At 39.1% G+C, this 11,211-nt stretch overlaps 1 protein-coding gene across 4 annotated transcripts; it reads right to left on the bottom strand.

Moving 5' to 3' along the window:
- Positions 1 to 215: 215 nt before the first annotated feature.
- LOC126382565 (spindlin-1-like) lies at positions 216 to 10,766 on the bottom strand. Of its 4 annotated transcripts, none has more exons than XM_050032500.1 (5): positions 10,650 to 10,766; positions 9,948 to 9,989; positions 7,276 to 7,535; positions 4,593 to 4,826; positions 216 to 1,463 (listed from the first exon to the last, which is right to left on the bottom strand). In XM_050032500.1, the coding sequence occupies exons 2-5, from the start codon at positions 9,965 to 9,967 to the stop codon at positions 1,258 to 1,260; spliced, it is 720 nt and encodes a 239-aa protein (XP_049888457.1). In that variant the 5' UTR covers positions 9,968 to 9,989; positions 10,650 to 10,766; the 3' UTR covers positions 216 to 1,257. The 4 variants fall into 4 exon arrangements, with proteins under 4 accessions (XP_049888457.1, XP_049888459.1, XP_049888458.1 ...); XM_050032502.1 differs by having other exon boundaries at positions 10,588 to 10,696; XM_050032501.1 differs by having other exon boundaries at positions 10,570 to 10,681.
- Between the last annotated feature and the right edge of the window lie 445 nt (positions 10,767 to 11,211).

Here is an 11,211-nt window from a genome sequence, read left to right as displayed (position 1 = left end):
AAGGTCGTACGAGCAGAGCCTTGGATTACGAATTATATCTGAAAGTGCAGAATGCCATGAAGTAAGTAGGCACTATGGGATCATCTCAGACTGAACAACCACGGTGGAAAAATATGCTAATCTGATCAAATATGAATACTATTCGATTAAATTAATGTACCATGGCGTAACTCATTCACACAAACGACCCAAATATCAACCGCAACACAAGAAAATAATTTTCAAGCAGCTTTGTTTTACGTTCATAAAAATGTCTCCGATTATATTTACAGAACAAAACATATGTAGGGTCACAATGAACAATATTTTGAGGCCTGAACATGTCATATCACATCATTCATTTTTTTGGCAAATAATAAAGACTTCATCCCAAAATACTAAACAATGTTGGTAGCCAATTTTGAACTACATAAATAGTGTGTAGCACAAACACCGCTGAAACAACTTGACATCAACATCAGAAATTTTCATATATTATCATAATGTAGAAAACTTGCAGTTTACATGATGAAACAGAAATATGATACATGACTTCTATTTTTTTTTAAGAATGATCTGTGATTTATACCCATGATGTGAGACGGTCAGATCTCGTCGATGCCTAAACACTTCAACTGAAATGGTGGTTCATTGTGATGGTAAAATGAGAACACTGGTCAAATGAATATCACTTCTATATTCAACAGATTGAGGCCTACCCAGTGACACATATAAAACACAGAAGACAAGTTTTGCCTAAATGTTACCAGCAACACAGCCAGATATTCCAGATGAAATAAATAGCACAGGCATATAAAAGTGAAATGAAATACGAGTAAAACACAGAGGTATAGGTAAGAAAGCTGAATTAGTGTCAGTTTGATGTGTTGCTTACAAAAAGTATGAATTTGGAGTTTGAAAGTTGCACTATACAAGTGTGATTCAACCGAAACAAACGTCTAGCTCCATTTCATCTGCTGGGCTATACACGTGGTCTCAGACCTGCTTTATGTACACAGAAGAGGACCCAATAGTCATACATTAAGGTCAACTTAAAATTAAGAATCAAAAACCAAGATGTCTCATGAGGTGAGAATGAAAGAAGCCAAGAGGCCCAAAAAATTCAAACAAACAAACAAACAAAAAAAGACGGGGCTTTTGATCTCCGGCACATCGCCTCCTGCTGGAAGAAAACTGAAATCCCTAACACTTTCACAGGTAACGACTGGTCGGGTCAGAGATGAGCCGTCAGCTGAAGATGAGACCAGACAGTCAGTACTAGGTGGTCTTCACCAGATCATAGACGTGGATGTGGACGTCATCGTCATATTTGATGTAGTATACCGTGGGCTTAGCCGGGACCTGATAAATGACCAAGCCCGTCCTCTTCAGGCCGTTATCTGTGACGTACTCCACCTGTTTACCCACGAGGCTCTCTGGCTCCTCACCTGGCTTCCTGTCCGCTGGCAGCAGGTGTTTATTCTCTGGATGACGGACAGATAAACAACAGCCACATAAGTTAGTCGTTTATAATATAAGTTGGAGTTTATAAAATAAGAACAGTATAACAGGAGCAAGCAATTTCTTCTTTTATTGTTTTTAAAGGAATACTAACACCCTGTGTTACGGTGAATTCATAAAGAAAAATGTTCTTCTCGCATGCCTCCATGTTGCACAAAGAATCCACTTAAAGAGAAAATTCTTGATGAATTAAAGTAAAGGGGGGGCTGCATTTAACAACAGCAAAACTATATTAAAACATCTGTGTATGAACTCCCACACAACTTGTGCGGTATAATCCAAGTCTCATTTATCCAGTCATATGCTCAGTACTTTCCAAAGACATGCATTTTCACTAAAACCTTACATTCTAAAACATTTTGGCATGAAGTCTTGTGCGCCTGGGCAAGCGAGGGGGTTTTAACTCTGTTCAGTGGAATGCACAAGCTTAAATGCATGCACCTGTGTGGGCACGCTACTTGTACGTTCAAGGGTTTTAAACAGTAAAGTTTTTGCAAAAATGTTTGGAGTTTGGAAAGTACTGATCTTCCAACTGGATAACTGAGACTTGGATTATACGGCACAAGTTATGTGAGTTTCTAAACAGATGTTTTGATATAGTTTTGCTGTTGTTTAACGCGGCACCCTTGTGTTCCAATTCATCATGACATTTCTCTGTTTTGGGATTCTTCGTTGAACGTGGAGGCATGAGAGAAAGACAAAGTTTTCTTCAAAAGTTCAGTACCAGGTACTAAAGAACACCTACTTGTGTTCTAGTCTGCTGTTAAATGCCAAAGGAAGAACGCTTTCCAGGATGGAAGAAGAACAAGTGGAAGACAGCCAATTTTTTAACTCTTTGCAACAGAGGTGCCACATATTTTTACTGTGCTACAAATACCAGTAGTGTGACGAGGTGCTGAGCGCTGCACATTTGGCTTTTTTTTCCCTGGTCACTGAGAGTTTAAAAATGTTCAATTTTGGGTAAAACGCTGCACTTGTCACTGTCTCTGCCACATTTTTCCCAGTCGTCCAAACACAGTGGAGGAGGGGCGACAAATAGCCTACTACTACAAAAAAAAACAACAACCGTCACATCTTACAGGTACAAGTACCGAATAGTGATGGGCAATATGGCCCTAAAATAATATCCTAATAATTCAGGGTATTTTTGTGATAACGATATTCTTGACGATATGACAAATTAGTTAAAAAAAAAAAAAGTTTAAAAAAAAAATCTAATCATTAATATAAGAATAGAACTGCAGCAAAATAAGTGATATAGTTTCAGTTTGCCTTCAAATATTCAGTAAAAACTGAACTAAAATGATCTCATTTCTTCAGTTTGTGAACAACAACTAACTCAGATTCAGAATCTGTATACAATATTAATAGTTCAACAAAATAAAATCTACCACAAATTGTGCAGTTCCCAAGTACAAAAAATGTCCCCTGGGATCTATATATGTATATATATATATATATATATATATATATATATATATATATATATATATATATATATTAGGGCTGCCACGATTAGTCGACTAATCGATGACTAATCGACTATTAAAATAATCGGTGACTATTTTAGTAGTCGACTAATCGGTTTGAGTCATTTTTCATAGAAAAGCACTATAAAAGTGCCCCAAAATACTCTTATTGTAGCTTCTTATGTTCAGATATTGGCAGCTTTACAAACTCTCCCGTGACAGTGAACTAAAACCCTTTGGCATGAGTGTTAAACAAGACATTAGATGACGTAATTTTGGGGTTTGGGCGAGACAGACCGACATTTTTTAACATTTTAACACATTTTTCGATGAAATGATTAGTCCACTAATCGAAGAAATAATCGACAGATTAGTCGACAATGAAAATAATCGTTAGTGGCAGCCCTAATATATATATAAATCAACAACCGATTTCATTCTCTTTTAGTAAAATCCTAAATGATTGAGTTGTTTTTTTTGCTCTGCCATTTCTCCTCTAATCATCACGCTGTAACCTGTGACGGGCTGTTATGCTACGATAACTATTGTATATTAACATATATGTAGCTTTTTGTAGAGCCACAAGGTTTACGACCAAATCACTTGACGACACTGACACCAACTCCTGTGTGCGCACGGCGAGAGAGGAGAGGGAGAGACACTGTGCTGCTTCCAGAGGAGCCGCTGAATGCGTTCCCTCTGCAGGGAGGGTAACTCACTGTAACTCATTAAAAGAGTCTGAGAAGTCTGGGGCTGTTCATAAAACATTCAGGACTCCACACTACTGAAGCTGCTCCACTTTTTGGAACCACCGGTCTGTGATAATTTCGTTTTCAGCCATGTTTGTTGTTGTCGTGGGTAACAGTGTGACGTCAATATGTTAACAAATCGAATTTTTTTCATATCATATTAAAAATCATACCAGTATCATCGTCAACAATATGATATGGCACACCCCTGGTGCTGAACAACAACAACGGAGGAGAAATGTGTTAATATACTGTAGGTTATATTTATCAAAATCATGACGCACATAGACTACTTTGCTTTCAAGAGAGATCATCAGGGGTTAGAAGAGTATATTGAAGCACATGGGATTTATTGTTAGTTTTGTCCCCCTATGGCATCAAATTGGGTATCGACTACTAAATTTCTGTTATCCCGACATGCACAATTTAATGCAACACAGGGTGAATAATTAATATACAAAGATCAATTCCTCTAAGTTTTCCTCTAAGCAGCCAAAGTTTAAACATTTGCGAAAAACCCTGCAAGGTTAAGACAGTAAATCATCTACAATTTGAAGCTGAACTTTGTCTCCTACTAAACATGTTTGCACCAGTTTATTTATTTACTTCTCCTTGTCTCCTTTAATTAGTTACAGATAACATTGTCTCTTCATGGTAAGACATGAGTGTCCACAACAGGACAGACTGTCTTACTGTTAAATCAAGCAAAAACTCTGCACAAAATGTTCAGAAAAAAAAGAAAGAAGGCGGAATAGAGATTGGAGTGTTTTATAATTCTGAGTATGTAAATTTGTCCTGCTCTCTTCCTCCCACCTTTCCAGGAGCATCTGAAATATGAAACACTGACAGTTTTATGCAGCTCTCTTTACTGTACCTGATTCAGGCAGGACACGTAGATCTCCGTCCTTATAGTCGTCCCATAGCTGGTACATGTACAGCACCGGGTCCTTCTCGTAGGTGATGTAATACCAGTGGGTCATGATGGGGGCTCGGGACAGCACCATGCCCCGCCACTCGTTCTTCTCACCATCCTCCTTCTCAAACAGATGCTCCACAGCCCGGCCCACCAGATCCTCCGCCCCGGGAGGCACCTTGATTTTATTGTTTACTGCGGGAAGAAGACACTTTGATAAGTTAACTGGTAAACTTTATAGATCCCAAAGTAGGACATTAAAGTATTATTATATTATGAAATGTTTTAGATTGACCAGAACAAAAATGATTGACAATCAGACACTCGCTTCGAATGTTATCAGCCCATGAAACGGCTGTTATCTGTTGTCATCCGGAGCACACATTTAAGGTGGTATGGCTGTATTTTACTTTCTATATTTACGTTTATGTCAGCTGGCAAACTCTAGTCCCTGTAGTGATTTTAACGGGAGCAAAGGAGGACGACAGGTGACGTAGTGTAAAGAGGAACAAAGTCTGCATAGGGAGGATGTCAGGGTGGATGAATGAGTCAAACAAACACAGGATTTTCACCCAGGAGACCGCTGTTCACGCCCCATGTGAAACCAATAACACAGATAGTGTGCCAAAATGGATAAAAGGAAACACAAGGGAGGTGCGGGAGAAATTGCACATCAGAAAAATACTGTTATCTGGGATTTTTCACACTCGTTTTGTAACTTGCTGGCTGCTCAGAGTAACTCAGTCGCTTTCTCTCCTCTCTCGTCATGAGCAGGCAGGCAGGAGAGAGTTACTATGGTTACACAAATTGGCGTATGTAAAGTCAGACAACAAATGTGATAGTCTTTGTAACATGGATGTTGTCATGCTTGTTAAAATAAACGCAGGTCTGTGTTTGTGCTGGGGGGCTGAGGAGTGACACAAGTTAGAGCAGGATGAGTAGAGTGTGGTGTTATATATAAGACACACACACACACACACACATATATATATATATGGCTTTCCACCATAAATAGATGCAGAAAAGGCCCAAATTGGTGCAGCAAAATCCACCAGACTGCCAAAAATGAAGTGCTTAATGCTCAAAAAGAGCCCCAGAACCCCTCTTTAATATGTGTGCTCTCAAATGTTGAAAGAAACCTACAGCTTTGTATCATTTTATATAAATATGACTTAAATTTGTGTGATCGATTGTTGTGGGTCTGGGCCAAATGCAAGAGCAAACATTTTGCTCCAGTCCACCCATTGTTGCTATTTAATTAAAGTTGATTTGATCCAATTTTTTATTCATAAACTTTTCATTTCACCATCAGAACAAACGGCAGTCTTCCTGTAAATGAATACTTCTTTGCCGCTCTAAAACAGCAGCCTACACAGCAAGTTGCACTGTGCCGCCACTGGCATCTACTGTTTTAGGGGCTGTACTCATGCTGCGTCTTTAACTGCCTGGAAAGCGCAAGGTCGGGTGCTGGGTGCTACTCTTGTGCCTATTCTTTGCCAACATTAAAGGGCGCAGAGGCAGGTTACGTCTGAGGTTGCTGAGCGACCATAACCAGCTCTGTATCATAACCTTCTTGCCAGAAATCCTGAGTGCGTAGCCATCGCACTCTGAAAAACAGGTGCTTGGGAACACATGCACACCGCAACAGCGTCTCTCCAGCATTTGAGCACACCTGACGCACCTTTACATTGAAAACAATTCATTTGAGAGCACAAAACACGCAGTACGTGTACAACTTCTTAGAGCAGCAAAGAAGAGGAATTAATTAATAGTAGATTCAGTAACGTTAGCCATTAGCAAATATTGTCATATTAAATAATTTTAAAATTCTATAGCATTCATTTCCTGTATGTATTTAGTTATGTTAGTCGTATACAGGTGTTAACTTTTTTTAACGCAATGTTATCGGATCGATATTTATAGTATTGGCCAATGCGCAAGTTCAGGAATGGTAATCAGTATTAGGATGTGAAAAAATGCATCAGAACATCTGAACCCTAAACCTAAGAAAACCACAACTGTTCCACAGCGTTGTATATGCACCTTCTGGTCTGGTTTGCCCTGTCTAAAGCATTGTAATGACAGTGAAAACACCTGATGACAGCCATTTAATTGGCTGATAACATTCAAAAGGGGTGATATCAGATTTAACTACTTCTTCTCACTAAAAAAACTCCAGTATCAACTGGACTTAAGTGTTCACACTGTTAATGTTTTTATTCCAAGAGTTAACCCCTCCAATTCTTACATTATGATTGTTTATTTGCCTGTTTTCTACAAGCCATTCATTCATACCTAGGCACTAAATCACTGATAAGTTTCATTATTCTGTCAGCCACAAACAAAAGAACAGGACAGTTAGCATTAGCAACCATAGTCACCACACTGGAAGAGAATGAGGAAAACACCAACTCAAGCTTAACACAGAAAATCCTGAGAAAAGGCAAAGTGATCCCTGGGGTACTGAGAAACACACGGCATAAATGACCTGAGTAGTTACCATACGTGAGGCGACGTAGACGACGGAACAGTTGGCTTTCGTCGCCGCTAGTTCTTTGATGTCGGTTTGGTGTGTTCGCACCTTAAACCTCACTGTTGACAATACGCAGACCCAAGTAAACCAAAAAGACGTTGTCACACTCACCAACTTTCTCTGTCAACACCTGTAGGTTCGACACCCGGCTGTCTTTGAAGAGCTCGATGCCGTACACACAGTCAAAGCCGTCGTATTTGACCATGTAGAGGGAGCTGTTCACAGTTAGGCGCTCCAGAACGGTGCCTTTCCACTTGGTCACGTTGCCCTTCTCCCTCCAGGTGTGCTGAATCCTGCGGCCAAGCAGGTTGTCAGGGTCTGGGCTCAGGGTCGACGCTGAGGTCTCACTCAGCTCTCCACTGCTACGCTTCCTGTTATCATGAAGTGAATAAGATTCACATTAGTGTTAATATATCAGTTGTAAATCTGAAGTGTGATGAGCATTTTGGGTGCTTTATGAGCTATTTGTTCAATATTAGTGTTGGATTTCGTTTTGTTTTTGACAGAGGAGGTATATTAGTTATGAAATGAACTGGTGCTACTCCTTTATCAAACATCCTGCTGTCACAAACAGTGAGGACTCAAGTCTATTGAAATGTTACACATGCACACAAGGGCATAACCCTGTTATTTAATAATACTACTAAGTGTCACACTATCAGGGGACAGGTTCCTCTTCTTCAAAGTGCTACATCTTGAGCAATGTCTGTCGTGTTTAGTCATTTTCACACTGATGAAAGCCTACTGCCTCTAAACATGCCATTGCTAACATGACATAGCAGGGTAACTTCACCAAGTGTTTGCAAATATGGTGCAGGGGGGAGCTTTATGAAGCTGTGAAGCTTTATCTGAGCCAACAGCACTGTAATATGACAGCAAAAATACATTCATTAATCCATTAGTCAGCTCAGACTCATTTGACTTATATATAGTATTTGTAGTGCTTATGACGTGGCAATGCCTTAAACCCCACAGATGTTTGGCAGATTCACCGTCACAGGCTCCTGTTGTGCAAACACAAGCCAAACCCACATTAAATTATAATTATAATCTAAGTACAAAGGCCAAATAAACCAGACTGAATCACAGAGAACTGATCACAAAATAAAAATGCATTACAAAAAAACAATTGACTGTCCTTTTCTCTGGTCCAGGAAAGTTTTACAAATATAAAATCTCTATGGATCAAAAAATTTATGATAGAAAAAGTCATAATTAATTAGTTTGCACTTTGAGGTGTCCTGTCAACATTTTGACGAGTCTACTGAAAAAATGCCTTAAGGGCCGTAGGGGATTTTTTTTTGCTTCAATACTGCGAGTGGCCACTGGGAAACAATTGTAAGCAAGGCTGAGCTGTGTTCTTGGTGGCGTGGGATACTCAAGATAACCCACAGACCTTGTTCAGAGCAGTTTCATAGAGGAATGATTTTCGTTTTACCAAATTACACCCACCAACCAAATCACCGCGCAGAAGTAAGCGTACATCTAGCACTAGCTCACCTAGCATGACTGAGCTAGCTAGCATTACAGCTCAGCCGATGAGGACGCCATTAATGTGTACAACTCACGCTGAGTAGATTAGGGCTGTAAATTTAACCAAAATATTATCATAACTGCAATACTGCCAAGTGCAATATTCAAATGCAGGAGCTGCAATTTTTTGATAAAAGTAAAATGTGTCATAACATACCATTATAAATGAGGCACTGTGGTGCTAAAGAGACGCCCCAGCCTACAAATTATATTCCAAATAAAGGGAACATGCCTGTTCGGTACCAGGGTTGGGGGGGAAAAAAAGTCGGTACAGCATAGTATAGCAATATTTTTCTGTGGCAATATTGTAGTATTGTTTTTTTAATTATATAAATTATTAATATTACAAATACAAATGAAACTTTAATAAAATAATCAATTACTTTTTCAGGCCACCAGATACATTTTACTGCTGCAAAAAAATGGCTAAAGTGACATGAACAAACTGAAAACGTTACTTATTCGATAAAACAGATGTTGAAGTTTTCCTTTAGGGACATACTTTGCAGGTGAAAAAGGTAATATATATCGCAATATACTGTATCGTAACACTTAGCATATCACAACTTATTTAAACGCACAATAATATTGTATCGTGACTTAAGTATAATGATAATATCGTATCATGGATCCTCTGCTGATTCCCATCCCTATTTGGCACGGACGGCAAAAGTCACATTTTTGGGGTGAAAATGAAATGCAAAAATTATCGCTATCGCAATATCTATCATGATAATCGAAGAATAACTTTTTTTTTTACTCTACTAGAGTAGATGCACACTTCCTTCTGTGTGGTGGAAAGAAAATAGTTCCTACATGAATTGGCTCACAACAAGGTCTGTGGATTATTTTGAGTAACCGGGTCATGATTTCTGGAAAGAGACACTGCAGCTGAGTTGTTCAAATGTATTTTTTCAGCACTTTGACCACCACAAGCTGAAATCTCTACAGCCAATATCTCCCAACACCTCGGCAACTCACAGCAGAACAATCTTAAATGACAAATAGCACCATAAGTAAAAGGAAAAATATGTTTTTATTTTTATATGTATATTTGGGGATGAACTGTCCCTTTAAAGCCACTTGGTGTGTGGCTGTGTATTGGGAATACTGGAAACACTGGGATTGAAGTTGTCAATAAAAGTTACAAGGCTTAAAGGGTGTTGCTGTGCTATTTTTGGTACATAGAGCAGAACATGTCATACACTGTGATATATCAGAGTCAGAGGAGTTTCACAAGAGTTTCCTACCTGCCCCGTTTCTTTGACATGTTTCCATAAATTCACACAACCCTGTGAGACACAAGACAGTTCAGTTAGTGACGCTTACATTCTTCATTACCCTAACATCTTAAACTTATGTCAATTTAAAGTGTTTTTGAGAGTTAATGTGCGGCAGGCGACTTGTTCTAGAGGTCTACTAACCCGAGCTCAGTCAACCACAGCCATGCAAATGAGCCCACACAGACCCCGCATTACCGGATGTAAACAACGTAACCGCGACCAGCTAATGCTAATGCTAACTAACGTAGCTCAGCGCTAACAGACACTACAGGTTATATATTTATACAGCTAACCTGACAGCTAATAAATGTGTAACTTCACCGACACTCGCTGGTTAAATGTCCAAGTGTCGAGTGCCGTCGGGAACATTTAGCTACGGTGTGTCTAAATTAGGAAACAGTTAGGTAGCCTTAACCTTAGTGAATCCTCTCAGTCACTGTTTATCTCTAAATAAGTAACATTACTGAGAATTTGGCTTCTGCATTTCTACACATAGGCGAGCTGAACAAAAGGAAATGCATCGCCATGTAAGCGCTGATTTTGCACACTGCTTGTAGCTACAGGACTAACAGACAAAACAAGGACTGACCGGAGGAAATTAACTGACATTTTTAATCCCGTCGACGAGTTCAAGAGGCGCGAGCTGGCAAAATAAGCTGTTTGCCCTACCTGATCAATAATTTCACATGTGTTTGTCTTTGCAGAGCAGATTCCACCACCTAACTAACGTAGGCAAGACACACGGAAACGACCCTAATTTGTGGACTACAACTACCACTAAAAACGGGCAGCTCGCAAAGCTTTCTGGGACTTGAAGTCAGACTCAATTACTTCCTTTTGATCGAGTACAACTGCGTATAACGTCGGAACTGAGTGAAATTAGCGATTAACATTACAGCTAGCTAACATTATAGTTAGTCAGTTAGATATTCATATTGTTAATATTTTATTCTCCTTTAGATGTTTAGGATATGAACATGCTAAAAATGTCCCGAGACTACATTTCCCATCATTCACCAGAGATCAAGCCCACATTTTTCTTCCAGTCGTTGACTGCTGTACATTTTCAAGACATCACTTTCCTCCACATTAAGTAGGTATTAATTACATTCATAAACTGAGCTCGATTTAATAATCATTTTTACACTTTATTTGTCATTTTTTAGGAAGGCTAATAAAACAGAGAACAGGTAAACATGATACAAAAAATGCAAATTACAAAACGTTTGTA

The sequence above is a fragment of the Epinephelus moara genome, chromosome 21 (genome assembly GCF_006386435.1).
Source record: "Epinephelus moara isolate mb chromosome 21, YSFRI_EMoa_1.0, whole genome shotgun sequence".
Taxonomy (NCBI): Eukaryota; Metazoa; Chordata; class Actinopteri; order Perciformes; family Serranidae; genus Epinephelus; species Epinephelus moara.
This window is presented reverse-complemented; position numbering and strand designations above follow the sequence as displayed.